The sequence below is a fragment of the Rhamphochromis longiceps genome, linkage group LG11, assembly GCF_057381845.1.
Source record: "Rhamphochromis longiceps isolate RC_006_pf linkage group LG11, R_longiceps_female_GT1.1, whole genome shotgun sequence".
Lineage (NCBI taxonomy): Eukaryota > Metazoa > Chordata > Actinopteri > Cichliformes > Cichlidae > Rhamphochromis > Rhamphochromis longiceps.
Genome location: NC_140567.1, coordinates 36,634,538 through 36,657,432, shown reverse-complemented (window position 1 = coordinate 36,657,432; position 22,895 = coordinate 36,634,538). Strand labels below are relative to the sequence as shown.

At 41.3% G+C, this 22,895-nt stretch overlaps 2 protein-coding genes across 2 annotated transcripts; both read right to left on the bottom strand.

Annotated features, from left to right (window-relative positions):
* Positions 1-6,281: 6,281 nt before the first annotated feature.
* LOC146659899 (uncharacterized) lies at positions 6,282-10,606 on the bottom strand. Its single transcript, XM_085423870.1, has 2 exons — positions 8,777-10,606; positions 6,282-8,488 (listed from the first exon to the last, which is right to left on the bottom strand). Exon 2 carries the CDS (start codon positions 7,991-7,993, stop codon positions 6,767-6,769), a length of 1,227 nt encoding a protein of 408 aa, XP_085279996.1. The 5' UTR covers positions 7,994-8,488; positions 8,777-10,606; the 3' UTR covers positions 6,282-6,766.
* Positions 10,607-17,806, bottom strand: LOC146659898 (ferric reductase 1-like). The gene is made up of 8 exons (XM_085423871.1): positions 17,645-17,806; positions 16,839-16,954; positions 16,478-16,564; positions 14,853-14,944; positions 12,878-12,936; positions 12,623-12,760; positions 11,038-11,069; positions 10,607-10,952 (listed from the first exon to the last, which is right to left on the bottom strand). The coding sequence occupies exons 1-8, from the start codon at positions 17,733-17,735 to the stop codon at positions 10,863-10,865; spliced, it is 705 nt and encodes a 234-aa protein (XP_085279997.1). The 5' UTR covers positions 17,736-17,806; the 3' UTR covers positions 10,607-10,862.
* Positions 17,807-22,895: the final 5,089 nt, after the last annotated feature.

Below are 22,895 nucleotides of genomic sequence, written 5' to 3'. Positions count from 1 at the left end.
GTGTTCACACTCCAGGAAAGGTTCTCCTCTATATTGACTCCCAGGAAGCGGAAGCTTGCCACCCTTTCTACACAGTCCCCATTTATGAATAGTGGTTGGATCTCTGCCTTTTTCCTTCTGAAGTCTATTATGAGTTCTTTGGTTTTTGAAGTGTTGAGGAGGAGGTTATTGGCCTTACACCATGACGTCAGCTGCTCCACCTCGTCTCTGTACGTAGACTCGTCTCCCTTGGAAATGAGCCCCACCACTGTGGTGTCATCTGCAAATTTCACAAAGATGTTGCTGTGGTGGCGAGGAGTGCAGTCGTGTGTGTAGAGAGAGTAGAGCAGTGGACTGAGCACACAGCCCTGGGGTGAGCCAGTGCTGAGACTCAGGGCTGAGGATGTGTGATGGCCAACTCTGACTCTCTGTCTACGGCCCGAGAGGAAGCTATTGATCCACATGCAGGTGCTGTCTGGAAGCCCCAGGTCTTGTAGCTTGGCCACCAGTTTGTGTGGAAGGATGGTGTTAAAAGCTGAGCAGTAATCCACGAAGAGCATCCGCACATAGCTACCATGCTCTTCCAGGTGAGTTAATGCAGCATGGAGTGCTGTGGCTACAGCGTCTTCCGTGGATCGGTTTGCTCTGTAGGCAAACTGGTGTGGATCCAGGCTGCGGGGCAGGGCTGCTGTGATGTGTCTGCGGACCAGCTTCTCAAAGCATTTCATTACCACTGGGGTGAGTGCCACCGGTCTGTAGTCATTCAGGCCGGTGATGTGGGGCTTCTTAGGCAAGGGGACTATGGTGGAGGACTTCAGGCAGAGTGGGACAGTCGCCTGTGCGAGGGATTTGTTGAAAATCCTGGTGAAGATCCCAGCCAGCTGTCCTGCACAATCCCTCAATATTCGACCTGGCACACCATCAGGACCCGCCGCCTTCCTCGGGTTAACAGCCTGCAGCATGCGCCTCACCTCGTGCTCTTCCAGGGTGAGGGTGGTGCTGCTATGGGTGGCGTGTTGCTGCTGTGGCTCCAATACCTCCGGTACCCTGGTCTCAAAGCGGGCAAAGAAGATATTCAGCTCCTCTGCCAGCTCCAGGTCACCGTCCGCAGCTCCGAGATTGATCTTATAGTTGGTTAGGTGCTGGATGCCTTGCCACACCTGCCGGCTGGTATTACTCTTCAAAAACAAGGCCAATTTCTGCTCACTTCCAGTGATATTAATCCCTTTTATGTTACCATTCTGCCTAATCCTTTCAGCCAATGGCTCTATAAAAATAGCAAATAAGAGTGGACTCAGTGGGCATCCTTGTCTTGTGGACCTTTCAAGCTTGAAAGCATCTGAAAGTTCACCGTTAATCTTTACTTTTGCAGTTGGGCTATTATACAAGGCCCTCAATATAGTGATGATGGACCCATTAAACCCATGGATTTTTTTTTTAAATATGAAAAAAAATTTAACTTTTTCCTTCCGTCATACTTCAGAAATATAATACATTAATTTTTTGAACATTTTAAAACATTTAAGTTTGCTCGTTGTATTTATAAGATCCTACATTGACGTGCTCCACAATCATTGGTCAGTCATGTTAAAATCCATTATCAGTGGAAAACAAACCTGATCCTCTACTAGAGGCGATTGTGCAATACCTTTTAGACATAACACTCAGCAAACAGTTATTATTAGTTAAAGTCAGTGAGATTTGGAGTGATACATGACACATGATGGAATAAGACACGCAGACTTAGCATGACGAGCCGACGAGGAACACGTACACTGTGAATACATACAGAGGGAAAAGGGGACAGGAGATAAGACATGGACATAACTAAGCACAAACAGAACATGATGGCTGGGGGGGAAACACACGTGACAGAAGGAATGGGTCACAAGGGAAAAACATGTAAACGAGACGGGAGAAAAGGACATTACTGAAATACATGAAGGGCCAGGGCTGGGACAGCCAACCAGTCACAGACAAAGAGCCACATCATACACCTGGGCGCACATGAACATCACCCATCCCTTCCTCTGTCCTGCGTTCAGTTTAGGGTATCGAACTCAGGACCCTAGCCTCATCAGGCCGGGGTCTTTGTGTGGAGTCTGGATGTTCTCTCAAGCTTCCTCCCACAGTCTAGGGACATGCAGTTAGTGGGGGTCTTCTCGCCCCGTTCACATTCACACAGAGATGAATTGAAGATCACCTTGTGGTTAGTGCCTTCTATTCGATGTACAGACTGAATAATAACACCTTCTAATTAGTTCTGTCTCCTATTGGTGCTCTTCTACGAGTGATCAGTGCTTGATGGCTTACTAAGCTTAACTTTTTTCCACAACATTGATAACAAACACACACAGAACAACAACAACATATGTTATCTAAAAAAAACTTGATTGGACCAAAGTTTTGATGTTCATCCTACATGTTTATTGAGATTGTCTAATGTCTGCGACGGTATCTTCTCCCACGTCTGCGGACACCCGAGGCCTTGTGGGGTCTCTTGTGTCTGCGAACGGGGCGAGAAGACCTCGCATGTCTGCGTCTATACCTGCGTCGTGGCATTGTCCAAAACGGCGGTACCTGCTCCACGTCACGGGTTCTATTTATGGACTCACCTGGCAACTTTAGTGATGTCACTGCTGATGTTGTCACTGTTGGTGTGACCTCATGACTCATTCATGCCATCTGAACTGTGGTGTAATTATGAGGTCACAGGGGGACGTGAATTTATTCACAAAGTTGATAGAGAGTTTGGGTCATAACTCAAAGACGCAATGATGCAGTCAAATCATTTGGAATTAAATATCTCTGTCAGTGCGCCCCAGGGTGGCTGTGGCTACAATGTAGCTGCCATCACCAGTGTGTGAATGGGTGGATGACTGGATGTGTAAAGTGCTTTGGGGTCCTTAGGGACTAGTAAAGCGCTATGCAAATACAGGCCATTTACCATCTGTAAATTACAAGATTTAGAGGGTTCTGACATCACAGTCATCTTTCTGACATTGACATCCAGTCTCTCTGTTGTGATATCAAATGTCAATGCCAGATTCGTCTCTCTGTTGTGATGTCAGATATCAATGCCAGATTCGTCTCTCTGTTGTGATGTCAAATATTAATGCCAGATTCGTCTCTCTGTTGTGATGTCAAATATTAATGCCAGATTCGTCTCTCTGTTGTGATGTCAGATATCAATGCCAGATTCGTCTCTCTGTTGTGATGTCAGATATTAATGCCAGATTCGTCTCTCTGTTGTGATGTCAGATATCAATGCCAGATTCGTCTCTCTGTTGTGATGTCAGATATTAATGCCAGATTCGTCTCTCTGTTGTGATGTCAGATATCAATGCCAGATTCGTCTCTCTGTTGTGATGTCAGATATTAATGCCAGATTCGTCTCTCTGTTGTGATGTCAGATATCAATGCCAGATTCGTCTCTCTGTTGTGATGTCAGATATTAATGCCAGAGTTGTCTCTCTGTTGTGATGTCAGATATTAATGCCAGATTCGTCTCTCTGTTGTGATGTCAAATATCAATGCCAGATTCGTCTCTCTGTTGTGATGTCAAATATTAATGCCAGATTCGTCTCTCTGTTGTGATGTCAAATATCAATGCCAGATTCGTCTCTCTGTTGTGATGTCAGATATCAATGCCAGATTCGTGTCTCTGTTGTGATGTCAGATATTAATGCCAGATTCGTCTCTCTGTTGTGATGTCAGATATTAATGCCAGATTCGTCTCTCTGTTGTGATGTCAGATATCAATGCCAGATTCGTCTCTCTGTTGTGATGTCAGATATCAATGCCAGATTCGTCTCTCTGTTGTGATGTCAGATATTAATGCCAGATTCGTGTCTCTGTTGTGATGTCAGATATTAATGCCAGATTCGTCTCTCTGTTGTGATATCAGATATCAATGCCAGATTCGTCTCTCTGTTGTGATGTCAAATATTAATGCCAGATTCGTCTCTCTGTTGTGATGTCAAATATCAATGCCAGATTCGTCTCTCTGTTGTGATGTCAAATATTAATGCCAGATTCGTCTCTCTGTTGTGATGTCAAATATCAATGCCAGATTCGTCTCTCTGTTGTGATGTCAGATATTAATGCAGGATTCGTCTCTCTGTTGTGATGTCAGATATTAATGCCAGATTCGTCTCTCTGTTGTGATGTCAAATATCAATGCCAGATTCGTCTCTCTGTTGTGATGTCAGATATCAATGCCAGATTCGTCTCTCTGTTGTGATGTCAAATATTAATGCCAGATTCGTCTCTCTGTTGTGATGTCAGATATCAATGCCAGATTCGTGTCTCTGTTGAACAGTATCCGGGTTTACACCAGCCCACCAGATTTCTTATTTGTGTTGCCCTGTAGTAATCCTGTAGGCAAGGGATGCCTAATCCTCCTTTATCTTTGGGAAGCTGAAGTGTTTTGAACTTAACTCTTGGCTTTTTACCCGCCCATATAAATCTTGAGAGGGTCCTATCCCACTCTACAAAGTATCTATCAGGGTTTTCTATAGAAACAGACTGGAATAAGTTTAATATCTTTGGGAGCATATTCATTTTTATGATGTCCACTCTAGAAGAAATGCTTAGATAGACCATCTGCTAATATTTAGCATGATATCTTTTTTAAGTAGGGGGTAGTTGATTTCTTCCAAGCTAGTTATATCCATTGATAAGTTTATGCCCAGATATTTGATAGTTCTTTTGTCCCAGCTTAGTTTGTATTTGTTGAGCAGATTCTGGGGAGGGCTATAAAAGCTACTAAGAACTTGTGTTTTTTGTATATTCAATTTATATCCCGAGTATAGCCCATACTCCTTTAACACTGACATGAGCTCCATAAGTGATTCGGTAGGTTTTGATAAGTAAACCAAAATTTCATCTGCAAACAAGGCCAATTTCTGCTCACTTCCAGTGATATTAATCCCTTTTATGTTACCATTCTGCCTAATCCTTTCAGCCAATGGCTCTATAAAAATAGCAAATAAGAGTGGACTCAGTGGGCATCCTTGTCTTGTGGACCTTTCAAGCTTGAAAGCATCTGAAAGTTCACCGTTAATCTTTACTTTTTCAGTTGGGCTATTATACAAGGCCCTCAATATAGTGATGATGGACCCATTAAACCCATGGATTTTTTTTTAAAATATGAAAAAAATGTAACTTTTTCCTTCCGTCATACTTCAGAAATATAATACATTAATTTTTTGAACATTTTAAAACATTTAAGTTTGCTCGTTGTATTTATAAGATCCTACATTGACGTGCTCCACAATCATTGGTCAGTCATGTTAAAATCCATTATCAGTGGAAAACAAACCTGATCCTCTACTAGAGGCGATTGTGCAATACCTTTTAGACACAACACTCAGCAAACAGTTATTATTAGTTAAAGTCAGTGAGATTTGGAGTGATACATGACACATGACGGAATAAGACACGCAGACTTAGCATGACGAACCGACGAGGAACACGTACACTGTGAATACATACAGAGGGAAAAGGGGACAGGAGATAAGACATGGACATAACTAAGCACAAACAGAACATGATGGCTGGGGGGGAAAACACACGTGACCAATAATAGTAGACCTGTGCTACATTTGTCCAGCTAGGCAACACATATTTCTGCATAAGAGATACATGAGACACCCTTTAAATAAGCAAATTTCATGTTTAAAACATGGAAATGCAGCCAAAATGGACCATACAATGGCCTCAGTGAACACATCAGCACATAAGTAGAGATAAGGAAACTCAATCACATTAGATATTAATATGACTATGAGTAAATTATATATATTATATATTCTGTTATATGGTTTAAAGAATACAATGTGATAATCACACAGGAGAACGCTGTTTCCAGTTATACAAATTTATTTTATTTCACTATTAAAGAAACCAATTATGTAAATAAAAGCTCACCACAAGAACATCTCCCAACCCAGTCTTACAAAGTTGCAGTTACAATAAAAAATGGGTAGGGAACATGAACTGTTGGTGAGCTAAAAAACAATCCTGGTGCTGATGCTTGTCATTGAACGTTTTGGACAGAGCTCTTGATTGAAATGCCTACCGTTGTGTGTAGGCATTTCGGTCCAGATGTTATGGAGTTCAGTTCAGCTAAGATGTATTTCTAAAGCACCGGATCGCAAAAATAGCCGCTTCTCGGCTGTTTATATTGTAAGGTAAAGACCATACAATATAAGAGAGAAAACCCCCCAACAATCAGATGATCCCCTGTGAGCAAACCCTTGATGACAGTGTCTGTGAAGGTTATCAGTCATCAAGGCCATAGTAGTCTAAGGAGCTTGGAAAGAAAAGCGCCTGGACTTCTTTAAGTTAAAGAAGTCCAGGCGCTTTTCTCCAAGCTCCTTAGACTTGGTGACGGTGGGAAAGAAAAACTCCCTTTTAACAGGAAGAAACTTTCGGCAGAACCAGGCTCAGTGAGGGGCGGCCATCTGCCTCGACCGGTTGGGGGGGGGGCACAGCTGTTATAACCCCTGACGCAGCATAGCTTCTAATTCTGAAAGATACGTAGATACCTTAAACCTGCACTCTATGCAGGACACCAAGCGATGACACGACTTGCAGTACTATAGGAGTCTATGCAGAAACAGTTTTCTCTCTTGAATCTCTGTAATTTTTTTGCTACTGAGTGTCTGGGTGCAGTCACTCATTTTGGGCCAATTAAATCAAATGAACTTCCATTGTCTAAGTTATAGCCCTATTGAACCTGCGTTAACCAGGTTTAATAGGGAGGGCCAAAGTCGTAGTTGTGCTAAATTTCCTCGAATTCTCCTCGGAGATTTTCGAGTAGCTTCCTTTGTTCTTGAAAGTTCTTTTCCATTTGTCTCATCGCTTCCCGTCCATTCCACATCTTTTTGGTAAGGTCACTAACCGTATTTTCCAAGGCCTTATTTTGTTGTTTGAGTATGTCAACTTGGACATCGTAGTTGTTTATCAGATTGTTATGTTCTTCCTGTGAAACTTTGGGAGTCTGAGCTTGGGTTTGCAACGCCATGTCTTCTGTTTTCAAGGCTTCCTGTGAATCATACAGATTTTTCTTGACCTCTTCAAGCTCTCTTTTCATTTCCTCAAATTCATGGCACAACAACTCCTTTTCTCTGTTGGTCACTTCAAAATCATGTTCGGAGTCTTTCTCAGTGGCTTTGGAGATCCGTGATTCTCCTTTCACACCCTCATCGTGTGGTTTCAGTTCTTTTTGAGAATCACCACTCCTTTTGGAAAGCTCCTGGAGGTCCTGTTCAAGAAGTTCGTTATGCCGCCTCAATATGTCAATTTCATGTGCAAAGCATTGGCGTTCCAGGGTCTGTCTGAGCTGTTCACTGTCCGTTGTTTTGTTTTCCTCATTCATGATCCTTTTTCTTTCTTCACTCTCTTGTAACTCTTTAAAGGCTGTGTTTGCCTGATGGAGCTCAGTTTTAACAGCCTGTATTTCCTGTTGCATGTCATCTTTTTCCTTTTCAAAGTCCCTTTTCAGCTCACACATGCGTTTTACCGTCACATCATTTTCCTCTCTTAAAGACTGGTTGTCCTTTTCCATGTCTCCCACTTTTATAACCAAGCCTGTCTTGCTGCTTTGCAACTCTCTGATTTCTGCTTCCATTTCCTGCATCACCTCTTTCTGTTGCTGGATCTCTTTGGTTTTGGAGCTGTTTAAATCCTTTAGAATTTGGTTCCAATATTCCAGCTCTTGAATTTTGAAGTGAATTGTTTCATTCTCTAGTTGCAGGTCTCTTTTCCTCTTGTTTTTAGAGAACCCACTTCGTTTGAAGAGAACTTCAATGTTTTTTTGGAGAATCTTGTTCTCATTTATGAGCTCTCTTTTTTGCTCCTTAAGGTCGGCGTTCTCGACTTTAAGGTCACGTATGGTAGAGTTTTGTTGTTTGAGAGTTTTATTCTCATTTTTCAGCTCTTTGATTTGCTGTTTAAGTTTTTCGTTCTCGGCTCTCATGTTGCATACAACAGGATTTGACAGACTCATATTTCAAATTGAAGTTGATGCTAAATCTCTGTACCAACTAAAAGATTTTTTAAAAATACCGTCAACTGTGTCAGAAACGCAAGTTTCCAGTAGTTTCCTGCCTAGTGAATTCTTCCACTCTCTTTGAAAGACTGACAAGAGTGAGAACCTCTCCCCTATTTATAGGTTTTCGTGTGCTGATGTCATAAAGAAGACCAGAGATCAAAGGGATTCTGGTGAAACGTCACTGTGTCTGGTCTGGGCAGTTCTGAATTGAATAATAACAAAATGACGGGGGGCGTGTCTGGTAGCCATGTGAAGACGTGTTGTACAGGGCTCCTCAATGGACTAACTTGTTTCATAATTCCATTGCTCCAAAACTAACGAACTTTTAACAACAGTACGATAACACGCCCGTGTGCTGCTCTGAGGCACTTTTTACATCTTCAAGGCTACGGTGTACGAAATATGAGCAAAACTAGATCGGGGAAAGAGCAGGCCGCAAAAGCCTCGGACCTGTCACGGTTGTTAAAGAGTGGACTCAGGCGCGGAGCTCAGAAATAATGACAGTGCATTTATTTACAGTGCAGCAATGTGACAACAGCTCAAATGTGCAACAATGGTGATAGTGCGTCCCTCCTTCCGTGTAAGCCCGTGCGTGGTAGTGAGTGAGTGCCCGTCTCTCCTCCAAGTGCTTCCTTAGTGTCCGTAAATCCTCCGTCAATCCCTGGGTGAACACACACACACACACACACACACACAGGCAGGTCGACCGGTCAGGGCGCCGTCAGATCCTGACAGGACCATGCTGAGGACAGACCGGAGGCACCACCCCATGACATGAGTGAGATTATGAGAGCTATTGCTAGCTCTGAAAAGACGATATTGGACCGTATCGATTCAAGCACGAAAGATTTATTATTCCAGAGGTTGGGACATATTTTTTCTGCACCTGCATTTTGGTACCTGAATGGCAAGCTCGCAAAGTCATCTGCTCTTCGTTTTATAAGCTGGAATGTTAAAGGTATAAATAATCCGGTTAAACGCACAAGGGCTTTTACTCATTTAAAATCATTGAGATCCGATGTTGTATATCTGCAGGAAACACACCTCCGATCAAGTGAACAAATTCAACGAATTAAACTGTTTCTCTGCTTGTCTGCATTGCCACAAATTGTTCTATTTGGTGATTTATCATAGAACTGTACTATATAGTGTATGTACGTTTCTGTGTTTGCTAGTAACTACCATCAACCTAAGGTCTCAGCTAATTTATCTTTGCAGAGATGTTCATTTGATTGTAACAGCAGTAGGAAAGAGCAGTAACAAGAGTAGGACAGCTAAGCTAATTATGGCTAAACATTTGGAATTTAGTGAAAGCAAAAATTGACCTTGCAAAGATGGATAGGTTTATTTAGAAAGTCAGCTATTTACATTTAGTGTTCGTCCCAAGTAGGAGATTTTGAATTGAGTCTAAATTGACCGCAAATTTACTTACATCAAAACTTACAAATTTACATCAAAACTTCTGAAGATGCAGGTCTCTGTGCAGCGGCTGAAGTCTGTGGTGTAGAGGGTGAAGAGGAAGGGGGAGAGGATGGTCCCTTATGGTGCTCCTGTGTTGCTGATTACCTTGTCAGACACACAATGTGGAAGACGCACATATTGTGGTCTTCCTGTCAGGTAATCAACAATCCAGGACACTAGAGAAGCATCCCCCTGCATCGCTGTTAGCTTATCACCAAGCACTGGAAAAGTAAAAAAAACATGAACCTCACAGTGCTCGCCGGCTGGTCCGGGTGGATGTAGACACGATTGAGCAGATAGATGATGGCGTCCTGTGAGACGGGGCTGGTAAGCAAATTGAATGGGATCCTGATGTGGTCTGACAATGGGTGAGATCTGGTCCAGGATGAGCCTTTCCAGGGTCTTCATGATGTGGGAGGTCAGTGTCACAGGCCTGTAATCCTGGGGGCCACTGGGACGTGGCGTCTTTGGTACAGGGACGAGGCTTGATGTCTTCCACAGCACTGGGACCCTCTTCAGACTCAGCATGAACAGTTTATGGAAGACTCCACAAAGCTGGGGGGCACAGGCCTTGAGGGGACTCACTCCATCTGGTCCAGCAGACTTGCCTGAGTGGAGTTTCTTCATTTGCATCTGAACCTGGTAAGCATTTAACACTACTACACTGACATACATAATTTTCAATTTAATGAAGTTAAAAATTTGTTGTCTTATTGTCAGTTGTTATTGACAGCAAGATTATTAGAAATATATGAAAAAATGTACATTAAATGGGAAGTTCAGGAGCTGAATCAATGACAGTTTTTTTTTTTCAAATGAAAGTGACAAAGGTGCAGATTCATACATAGATGCTGTCATATTAACAGATGTTAATGTGTGAAAAGGGCTTTAACCCTCCCATTATGATGTGGGTCGAGTTGACCTGATTTAAAAATGTAAAAGGAAAAATTGTTAAAAGTACTTTTTAATACAAAATTGCTGTTTGGCTTAAAAAATGTAACCAGCTTGTAAAATGAAACTGGTTTACCTGGCAGCCAGAGTGGAGGCTAAAGGCGACTGAAACTACTTCTTTCTTTGCAACTGTGAGACATATTATACACACACACACACACACGACAGTAATGCTTGGCCCAGTGAAATTGAATGCTGATTGAAAGTACACCTTAATTATCAACTAAAAGCAAAAGAGAAAAAAAACATAAGTAATATTTTTTAAAGACATTACTGAGAAACTTTCCAGGATTCGCCAACTGATGCATCAGTGGGTCTGAATTTCCAGTGCAGTCTCTCATCAAGTATGTTAAAATTGATGATAAAATTCAACAAAACTACAGGGAAACACTCTGGAAGATTCTGCTGCTGCTCATTTTTCTCCAATTCCAACCAGAAGTGCCACCAAAAAGCAAAGGTTTCCCAGAAGGTACACAGCGATCAGGCAACTGTCACCTTTGACCTGACAAAAAAAGTAAAATTATATTAGAAATACTCCATCTTGTGGCAATCAGTGATTGCTTGCTTTTATATTTCTTTCAGCTTACCAATGCTGATTCCATTTGATCAGCAGTATCATCTGAAACCCAGAGCAAAGAACAGTGAAATATTGCAGGGCACATTAACTGAAGTGAACTAAAGCAGTCAGCTATGTTTTTAATCATTTTATTTATACAGGTTGAGTTATGATATTAGTTTTAAGCTTTAACAGAAGAAGAACAATTTGAAATCAATTTAAATAAAATTGAGTCGAGTTGAGTAGTTGTGGTGATTGAAAAAAAACAAAAAAACAACAACTTTCAGAACGATAACAATGTGCTGGAAGCTCTATGTAAACATTTAGCATGTCAAGTTGCCATTGGTCATGGAAAGTGTGTGCGGCACGGGGGGGTAAAACATTTTTTAAAAATCACCAAACATTAACCAGTTTTTGTAGACACAAAGAGGTTGTGATCATATTTTTTTTTAATAATTTGTGTGACTGAGCCACACATTGAGCCACAGCATTGTCAAACTACACGTGTCCAAAATTGGATAGTCTCAGTTGAGACAATTCAATGCAAGTTCTCTCTGATAACATTAGGTTGGTGGTGCATGAGCTGAGCCTTCGTGTATAGTATTCCCAGAGTATTTTCATGCATTTAATAAATCGAAAGATAAAGATTCCTTTGTCGCTGTACTTCAGCACAGTTAAAGTGTAACAGCTTTTGTTCCAGCAGACTACCATTGAGACATTCTTACGCGTTTTCACTCATCAATTCATAAATACCAATATTGTCAGGGTCCTGGGACTGGGCGACCCAGGATCCCTGAGCAGTCATGTATTATATTATTATTATTATTATTATTGCTGTGTATTTTGGTGTTGCTCCCCCTTCCCTGTGCTTGTGTATATGTGTGTGTGGGTGGCTGAGCACTTGTTTATAGGCGGCGTCAGGCCTGGAGGGTGTGGCCCTGCAAGGGGACTGGCCACACCCGAAGCCACACACCTGCTGCTGATCAGGCCTCGTCGGGGGAGCTACTTAAGAGAGTCTTGGAGCTCCCACTGACGCGGGATCATTGCTTGGGACTCCACGTTAGTTACCCAGTTTAGGTTTTGGTCGTGTAGTGTATGCCTGCCATTGTTCAGTGTCCTGACTGCTGCCGCTATTGTTTCCCGCAGGAGGAGCGTGGAAGGCTTAAGGAGCAGCGAGCACCGGGAGTGCAGACACGGGAGCAGAGAGCACTTGGAGGACACGACACGGGAGTCTGGGGAGAAACACGGGGATTTATTGTTGTTTGATATCACCCTCTGTAAATAAACACTGTCTATACGTAGAGCACCGCGCCTGGGTCCTCCTTCCCCACTCCTTCCACGGTGTGCCATGCCGTACCGTGACAAATATTTGATGCTGCTGTGTTATACACAGAAAATCTTGTGATACAGTGCTGTTTATTTTACCCATCCAACCACATTCTGAGGTGTACAGGGGTTATACTCTTCGCTCAGTCAGCTAAATGCTGCTGAACTGATCAGGTGGCTCTTCACCGTGCAAATGGACTGTTGGGTCTAGATTGGTTTTTGTCATTAAAGTGTATATGGGTAGTGATGATTTTTTCCTTCATCACTGAAATGCAAAAAAAAAGGCTTACCTCTGTGTTTAACTACCCAATCATGGACCTCCAAAATGATGATGAAGAGAACTTCCCAGGCAAAGAAGCCACCCATCACTTTCAATAGCCACCCATCATCACTGTCAATCCTGTCCAGGCCTGTAAATATGGCTGCCACTGTGTGACACAAAGAAGCAGGCATTTTAAGACGAGCAGCATGGGTGACAGTGTGTCTGCTATTGAAAATGTTAGCATATATGCAAGATGGTAGAATGAAGTAAAACACAAGCTTACCAGCTATAGATTTTATTACCACCGCATTTAAAAAATGTGTCCAGTTGAACAGATACCTCCTATCAAAGAAAAGAGAAGAACTATAAAATCATCAGCTTCTGAAGTTCTTGTCTAAGATTTCTCCTGCATCCAATTTATGAAAACAAGTATCATTACTGAACATACAATTTTACTAAATCTATATTTCACTTAAAAAATATTTCATTTACTGAGTCTGGCCTCCAAAGCTACAACCAGGCTATATTTATTAAAAGTACCATTATTACTAAGAGGAAGGAATAACTTTCACGAGTCATGTGCAAATTAGTTTCCTACTTGGTGTTTCAGTGTGAAAGTGTGCTCTGATAAAGCACATGCAGGCTACACTTTGCAAAAGTTTGAAATTTTTTTTTTTTTAACTTTTTATTTTATTTATTTGAACAACTCACCTGTCCATTACGCATACAGTTTCTTCAGAATAACAGAATACAAAGAGAGTCACAAACTCAAGACAGTGAAATTAGAAAGAAAAAGAAACAAACAAATATATATGTATAAAAATATAGATACATATAGAATAATAATTAGAAAAATAAGATAAAGGAAAACAAAAGAAAAAAAAGGAAACATGCCTGTGGTGTCAAACATTTCCATCGTTCATTTCACTTTTTTTTTTCTTCTTGTATGCTCATCTTCATTCAGTTCAGTCTGTTTTTTCCCCTTCCGTTGTACGTCAACCATTTTCCCCAGTCCTTCAAAAAGCGTTCTTCCTTTAATTTCAGTTTATATGTAAGGTTCTCCATCTCCATAATGTCCTCCACAATTGCTACCCACTGCTGCTTTCCTGGTGTTTCTGTCTTAAGCCAGTTTTTGGTGATGGCCTTCTTTGCTGCCAAAAGGAGAATCTTAGCCAGGTAACGATCCTTTACATCTACAGTACCTTCCAAGTACCCTAGATACAAAACAAGGCAGGTTCTAGGAATAATATAACCTAATATATCACAGAGAGCCGAGTGAATTTTAACCCAGAAAGTGTGAATTTTTCTGCACTTCCAGAAAATGTGTGTATGGTCTGGTTCATCCCATCCACACAGCCTCCAACATTGTTGTTGTGTATTGGTTTGTTTATTTTTAATCTTAGGTGTAATAAAATAGCGAATTTGATTTTTCCAGATGAATTCTCTCCACCTCAATGAGTGAGTTGTATTCTTATGTTCTTTCCATGTTTCATACCACACCCTCTCAGTGATTTCTTCACTCAGCTCTCTTTCCCATTTTACTTTAACATATACAGTTGATTCCTGTCTTGATTCCATCAAACATTTGTATAGGGTAGACACTGTTTTTGGAATAACACTTTTATATGCCAGTATATTTATTTTTATAATAGGATGGATTTTGTCTTCCTCTATTTTTATGTTTTTATTAAAGTAATCTCTCACCTGTAAGTATCTGAAAAAATCCTTGTTATTTAAGTTGTATTCCCGTTTTAATTCTTCAAAACTTTTAATTTCTCCTTTTTTGATTAATAAACAAATTGCTGTGATTCCCTTTTCATTCCAATTTTTAAAACCAAGATCCAATTTTCCTGGTCTAAATTCTTCATCGAAGGCTATCCATTTTAGCAAACCAAGCTCTTTGCCAATCCTGAACTCCCTTACTGTATCATACCATACATTTAATGTAAAGGATATTATCGGGTTCAAAAGTTTGAAATTTTAAAAACTTTTATGGCTGAAGTATGAATACAACTCTTAGGGTTATCAAATAACTTTATAACCTCACTTTGCCGAGTGAGCAGTGCATTTAGTCATTAAGCATGTACTGCCCCATTCCTTTGGTTTATCGTGTTTTCAAAATTTGTTAAATAATTGTAGAGAAAAAAAAAGTGAGGCCATTTTTAATTTTTTTTTAAATAATATTTGAACAGAGTATTCTTAAATGTGTATAGGCATGATATAGTATATTAATTAAACACACACAGATGGATACATACAGGTGATGTTGTGGTCCGCAGCGCAGCAAGGCCCCGATAGGCTGGATGAGTGAGAGGATCATAACCAGGCACCCCAACACTGGATGTGCTCCCTGGATACCAAACACATTAACAGTGCTAATCATGGGGCATAAATATCAGTCTGAGAGCTGAAACACACAACTAAAGAGTGCTTAATGAATATCAAGAGAAAAGAAAAAAAAACACTTTGAAGGGGTATATTAATCTTGCCTGTGGATGCAACTTGCAGACTGGAGGAGCTGAGGATTGATCTATGGACCTTCTGTTTGATAGATGACTTGCTCTACTACCCAAGTGAAGGTAAAGCCTCCACAAATAACCCCAGAGTGAAAAGTACGAGTACCTTTGAGAGTACCATGAGAACTTAATCATTTCTAGATGTACCTCCCATGAGGGGCACTTCTGCTCCACTTGCCTTTTGTCTTAATGACTTGCAATATTGGCTTATAAATATGCACCAACTTTTTGTCATCTCCATAGTTTGCATTTTGTCCTTTAGGTTTTACATGGTGTCGCTATTCTCTTCTACAATCACATCACAACCAAAAGCTGGAGATGATCGTCCTCCTTCAGTCTGGTTTTGCCAGAGGGTCCTACTGTTACACGGGAGTTGTTTCTGCACACCAAAGCCAAGGGTTGGAGGGGTCCATACCTGGTTGGTATGGTTATCGCATTCATATTAAGTTGAATTATATTAAACTCCCTTGGCTCATCCTTCTAATGTAAAGCACCATGAGATGACTGTTTTATAAAAAACTAAAGTGAAACTAACTGGATGCAGCCCACAGATTCCATTTATCCCTCAAATTATTTCTTGAACCTGTTCATATGTGGATTGGTTGTCAAAAGGCATAATGTTTCTGCATCACTACTACAACTGGTGGAAGCAAGCTTTTGGTGATAGTGGGAAGGAAATATTCCCTTCTTTTCTGTTAGAAACCTCCAGCAGAACCAGGCTCAGGTGATGCAGCCATCTGCTGCAACTGGTTGGAGGTGATGGGGAGACACGACAGGCAAAATGTTATGGACGAGAGCCAGAGAGTAACTAAGGATTAAATGCAAAGTGGTGTATAAACACACTCTTTGCACTTTCTAAGCAACAGGTCTTGCATAGGTGTTTGGACTATTTAAAAAAATGAATGGCTGATCATTTTCTTCAAACAGAAAACAAAGTCCTTGTTTGTGCCTAATGTAATTAAAACTCTTGATGTCCACGCAATATCAACTAAATCTTCAATGAGGAACGTTTGGAGTTCTTTTTAACTTAACTATTTTGATTGTGAAGCACTTTGCAGAAATGATCTTGAAAAGTGCTATATAAATACATTTGTACTTAAATATAGGGTTTAAAAACTGGGATTAAATGAAATCTAAATGTTGCAACATAATTTGGAGGGTATTTGCATTCATATAATCAACAATTTGTATTCAACAATTACCCCCAATTCTGTGTGAACAACACATAAAATTTAGTTGGAATAAATAAGAAAATAAATATTATTACAGAGAAACACGGTTTTATCATTTGATTGTCGCTGTAATGAATAGTACAAAACCATAACTTAACTAAGATTCTTAGAATCTAGCAGAGTCAGTGTACTAACCCCAGACCAGTCCTGAGAATGAACGAACACAAGGATGAAAGCAATGATTGTGGCTGCTACCGTCAGACACATTGCTCCAACATGGACCTGGAGGAACACAAAGAATACAGCATGATACTGTGGCAGCTAAACCAATACATTTGTCCAGATAACATTAGGCTTGGACCAAGCTGTCTTACAAGTCTATTATATCTTGGATTGGATTGGATATCTGAAATTACTTATGAAGTTAATATTTTTAGTCATGAAATTTATTCTGGAAACACACCAAGTTTAAGTTATTTTCAAGCCTAGTTTAGTTTACAAAAACTTTGGTTCCACATTGAAAAGATAATACATGGTTTTGTCTATGATGTCTCACCATAAACCAGAGATCTTTGTCGCACATTTTTTTTCCCTTGGCCATTTTTTTTAGATATCGGGCAACCATCATGCCGAGTGATCCTGTGGTCATCCAGGCAATCAGCATGAGTGATCCTGAAACACAGTTAAATATTGAAATTCTCTCCACTTCTCTTTGTTTTAGGAGTTAAGATGAATTTCTTCCCCTGGAGTAAACATGTGGTCTGTCAACTGACTAAAAATTTAGAGCAGAAACATTTGACAGTAGTCGTCAAATTCTGGATTTAAACTAATGAGTCAACAGAGCAAAGGTAATATAGACAGTGAGCAGCCAAACAGCAACCTTGGGCCAAGAAACTGAGTCCATTGCCATAATTACAGGTATACCATTAGCAGAAAAGCGGCACAGAAATGTTTTTCACATCTTCAAAATTCTATTAGTTTTCAAACATCTGAAGATTGTTATAAATTATTGTTTTGCATATCCTTGTCTCATGAAAAAGGACAGTTATTGTTAAGAGACCACCCATCTAATGTGTCCAACCTCATCCACTGTTTTGGTTCCTTGTTTGTGTAACTTGTGTCTGTGAAACATGTGCAGTTCAATTTAAAGGACTGCAAGTCTACTCAGTATTATAGATTAAACACTTTAATCGTGCTAAAAGTACAAATGAAATGACCTTCCTGGTAGCATTTATCTTCCAAGGACTTTCAAATCATTTAGCTGTGAACAGCTTAGCAAAAAATGACAGAGGACTTTGCTGAGATTATTTTGGACTAAAAAACATTTTTATTTTACACGTATCACTTTGTGCAAGGTCTTACCATGAGCTTTGATGATATCAGGAACATCATCTTTGCCAACAACAAGGGGATTATTAATATTGATCCTTTTATTGCTGGTGAAGGTACCCATATGGATTCTTATTGATCCTGTAGGAAAGATATATCAAAGTTTACAGACACTTGTATATGTGTATGCATGTGTGAGTGTCACACAGGATAACATTTAACCATACCAACATTTAAATTTGTGATGTCAAATATCATTGCCAGATTCGTCTCTCTGTTGTGATGTCAGATATTAATGCCAGATTCGTCTCTCTGTTGAACAGTATCCGGGTTTACACCAGCCCACCAGATTTCTTATTTGTGTTGCCCTGTAGTAATCCTGTAGGCAAGGGATGCCTAATCCTCCTTTATCTTTGGGAAGCTGAAGTGTTTTGAACTTAACTCTTGGCTTTTTACCCGCCCATATAAATCTTGAGAGGGTCCTATCCCACTCTACAAAGTATCTATCAGGGTTTTCTATAGAAACAGACTGGAATAAGTACAATATCTTTGGGAGCATATTCATTTTTATGATGTCCACTCTAGAAGAAATGCTTAGATAGACCATCTGCTAATATTTAGCATGATATCTTTTTTAAGTAGGGGGTAGTTGATTTCTTCCAAGCTAGTTATATCCATTGATAAGTTTATGCCCAGATATTTGATAGTTCTTTTGTCCCAGCTTAGTTTGTATTTGTTGAGCAGATTCTGGGGAGGGCTATAAAAGCTACTAAGAACTTGTGTTTTTTGTATATTCAATTTATATCCCGAGTATAGCCCATACTCCTTTAACACTGACATGAGCTCCATAAGTGATTCGGTAGGTTTTGATAAGTAAACCAAAATGTCATCTGCAAACAGAATCAGAATCAGAATCAGAAACTTTATTGTCATTGTCATGAGAACAACGAAATGAAGAATGGTCCCCGATCATTGCATCATCCCTAGCAATATCAAAATATAAATAAAACAATAAAATTCAATAAATAAAATAGATAGAATACTTAAAATACTAATAAGATATAACAGTAAAACATTCACATACATTCCCACACACATGCTTCAGACCGTGCATAGATTAACACAAGAGTGGCGTGATGGACATTTTTTTGTAGTATTCAGATGTGTTATTGCAGTTGGATAACAGCTGTGTTTGAGTCTATTAGTCCTTGCTCTGATTGCCCTGTACCGTCTGCCTGAGGGCAACAGTTCGAACAGGGAGTGGCCAGGATGTGAGGTGTCTTTTATGATGTTTTGGGCCTTTTTAAAACAGTGGGCGTTGTGTAGAACTTCCAGTGTGGGGAGAGGGCAGCCAGTGATCTTTTGGGCAGTGTTAATGATCCCTTGGAGTGCTTTCCTCTGAGCCCCTGTGCAGCTAGTGTACCAGATGCATATGCAGTAAGTTAGAACACTCTCAATGGTGGCTCTGTAGAAGGACACCAGCAGTCTCTGTGTGATGTTATTCCTCCTGAGAATTCTCAGGAAGTACAGTCTCTGTTGGGCCTTTTTCAGCAGCTCGGAGGTGTTCACACTCCAGGAAAGGTTCTCCTCTATATTGACTCCCAGGAAGCGGAAGCTTGCCACCCTTTCTACACAGTCCCCATTTATGAATAGTGGTTGGATCTCTGCCTTTTTCCTTCTGAAGTCTATTATGAGTTCTTTGGTTTTTGAAGTGTTGAGGAGGAGGTTATTGGCCTTACACCATGACGTCAGCTGCTCCACCTCGTCTCTGTACGTAGACTCGTCTCCCTTGGAAATGAGCCCCACCACTGTGGTGTCATCTGCAAATTTCACAAAGATGTTGCTGTGGTGGCGAGGAGTGCAGTCGTGTGTGTAGAGAGAGTAGAGCAGTGGACTGAGCACACAGCCCTGGGGTGAGCCAGTGCTGAGACTCAGGGCTGAGGATGTGTGATGGCCAACTCTGACTCTCTGTCTACGGCCCGAGAGGAAGCTATTGATCCACATGCAGGTGCTGTCTGGAAGCCCCAGGTCTTGTAGCTTGGCCACCAGTTTGTGTGGAAGGATGGTGTTAAAAGCTGAGCAGTAATCCACGAAGAGCATCCGCACATAGCTACCATGCTCTTCCAGGTGAGTTAATGCAGCATGGAGTGCTGTGGCTACAGCGTCTTCCGTGGATCGGTTTGCTCTGTAGGCAAACTGGTGTGGATCCAGGCTGCGGGGCAGGGCTGCTGTGATGTGTCTGCGGACCAGCTTCTCAAAGCATTTCATTACCACTGGGGTGAGTGCCACCGGTCTGTAGTCATTCAGGCCGGTGATGTGGGGCTTCTTAGGCAAGGGGACTATGGTGGAGGACTTCAGGCAGAGTGGGACAGTCGCCTGTGCGAGGGATTTGTTGAAAATCCTGGTGAAGATCCCAGCCAGCTGTCCTGCACAATCCCTCAATATTCGACCTGGCACACCATCAGGACCCGCCGCCTTCCTCGGGTTAACAGCCTGCAGCATGCGCCTCACCTCGTGCTCTTCCAGGGTGAGGGTGGTGCTGCTATGGGTGGCGTGTTGCTGCTGTGGCTCCAATACCTCCGGTACCCTGGTCTCAAAGCGGGCAAAGAAGATATTCAGCTCCTCTGCCAGCTCCAGGTCACCGTCCGCAGCTCCGAGATTGATCTTATAGTTGGTTAGGTGCTGGATGCCTTGCCACACCTGCCGGCTGGTATTACTCTTCAAAAACAAGGCCAATTTCTGCTCACTTCCAGTGATATTAATCCCTTTTATGTTACCATTCTGCCTAATCCTTTCAGCCAATGGCTCTATAAAAATAGCAAATAAGAGTGGACTCAGTGGGCATCCTTGTCTTGTGGACCTTTCAAGCTTGAAAGCATCTGAAAGTTCACCGTTAATCTTTACTTTTGCAGTTGGGCTATTATACAAGGCCCTCAATATAGTGATGATGGACCCATTAAACCCATGGATTTTTTTTTTAAATATGAAAAAAAATTTAACTTTTTCCTTCCGTCATACTTCAGAAATATAATACATTAATTTTTTGAACATTTTAAAACATTTAAGTTTGCTCGTTGTATTTATAAGATCCTACATTGACGTGCTCCACAATCATTGGTCAGTCATGTTAAAATCCATTATCAGTGGAAAACAAACCTGATCCTCTACTAGAGGCGATTGTGCAATACCTTTTAGACATAACACTCAGCAAACAGTTATTATTAGTTAAAGTCAGTGAGATTTGGAGTGATACATGACACATGATGGAATAAGACACGCAGACTTAGCATGACGAGCCGACGAGGAACACGTACACTGTGAATACATACAGAGGGAAAAGGGGACAGGAGATAAGACATGGACATAACTAAGCACAAACAGAACATGATGGCTGGGGGGGAAACACACGTGACAGAAGGAATGGGTCACAAGGGAAAAACATGTAAACGAGACGGGAGAAAAGGACATTACTGAAATACATGAAGGGCCAGGGCTGGGACAGCCAACCAGTCACAGACAAAGAGCCACATCATACACCTGGGCGCACATGAACATCACCCATCCCTTCCTCTGTCCTGCGTTCAGTTTAGGGTATCGAACTCAGGACCCTAGCCTCATCAGGCCGGGGTCTTTGTGTGGAGTCTGGATGTTCTCTCAAGCTTCCTCCCACAGTCTAGGGACATGCAGTTAGTGGGGGTCTTCTCGCCCCGTTCACATTCACACAGAGATGAATTGAAGATCACCTTGTGGTTAGTGCCTTCTATTCGATGTACAGACTGAATAATAACACCTTCTAATTAGTTCTGTCTCCTATTGGTGCTCTTCTACGAGTGATCAGTGCTTGATGGCTTACTAAGCTTAACTTTTTTCCACAACATTGATAACAAACACACACAGAACAACAACAACATATGTTATCTAAAAAAAACTTGATTGGACCAAAGTTTTGATGTTCATCCTACATGTTTATTGAGATTGTCTAATGTCTGCGACGGTATCTTCTCCCACGTCTGCGGACACCCGAGGCCTTGTGGGGTCTCTTGTGTCTGCGAACGGGGCGAGAAGACCTCGCATGTCTGCGTCTATACCTGCGTCGTGGCATTGTCCAAAACGGCGGTACCTGCTCCACGTCACGGGTTCTATTTATGGACTCACCTGGCAACTTTAGTGATGTCACTGCTGATGTTGTCACTGTTGGTGTGACCTCATGACTCATTCATGCCATCTGAACTGTGGTGTAATTATGAGGTCACAGGGGGACGTGAATTTATTCACAAAGTTGATAGAGAGTTTGGGTCATAACTCAAAGACGCAATGATGCAGTCAAATCATTTGGAATTAAATATCTCTGTCAGTGCGCCCCAGGGTGGCTGTGGCTACAATGTAGCTGCCATCACCAGTGTGTGAATGGGTGGATGACTGGATGTGTAAAGTGCTTCGGGGTCCTTAGGGACTAGTAAAGCGCTATGCAAATACAGGCCATTTACCATCTGTAAATTACAAGATTTAGAGGGTTCTGACATCACAGTCATCTTTCTGACATTGACATCCAGTCTCTCTGTTGTGATGTCAAATATTAATGCCAGATTCGTCTCTCTGTTGTGATGTCAGATATTAATGCCAGATTCGTCTCTCTGTTGTGATGTCAGATATTAATGCCAGATTCGTCTCTCTGTTGTGATGTCAGATATTAATGCCAGATTCGTCTCTCTGTTGTGATGTCAGATATCAATGCCAGATTCGTCTCTCTGTTGTGATGTCAAATATCAATGCCAGATTCGTCTCTCTGTTGTGATGTCAAATATCAATGCCAGATTCGTCTCTCTGTTGTGATGTCAGATATTAATGCCAGATTCGTCTCTCTGTTGTGATGTCAGATATCAATGCCAGATTCGTCTCTCTGTTGTGATGTCAAATATCAATGCCAGATTCGTCTCTCTGTTGTGATGTCAGATATTAATGCCAGATTCGTCTCTCTGTTGTGATGTCAAATATCAATGCCAGATTCGTCTCTCTGTTGTGATGTCAGATATTAATGCCAGATTCGTCTCTCTGTTGTGATGTCAGATATCAATGCCAGATTCGTCTCTCTGTTGTGATGTCAAATATCAATGCCAGATTCGTCTCTCTGTTGTGATGTCAGATATCAATGCCAGATTCGTCTCTCTGTTGTGATGTCAGATATCAATGCCAGATTCGTCTCTCTGTTGTGATGTCAGATATCAATGCCAGATTCGTCTCTCTGTTGTGATGTCAAATATCAATGCCAGATTCGTCTCTCTGT

Coding starts and splice junctions, on each gene's coding strand:
- LOC146659899 (XM_085423870.1), bottom strand. CDS start 7,993: ATGAGTCTGTCAAATCCTGTTGTATGCAACATGAGAGCCGAGAACGAA.
- LOC146659898 (XM_085423871.1), bottom strand. CDS start 17,735: ATGGGTACCTTCACCAGCAATAAAAGGATCAATATTAATAATCCCCTT. Junction 12,761..12,877: donor GGTAATAAAATCTATAGCTG/GTAAGCTTGTGT, acceptor TGTGTCACACAG/TGGCAGCCATATTTACAGGC. Junction 10,953..11,037: donor ATCAAATGGAATCAGCATTG/GTAAGCTGAAAG, acceptor TTTTTTTGTCAG/GTCAAAGGTGACAGTTGCCT.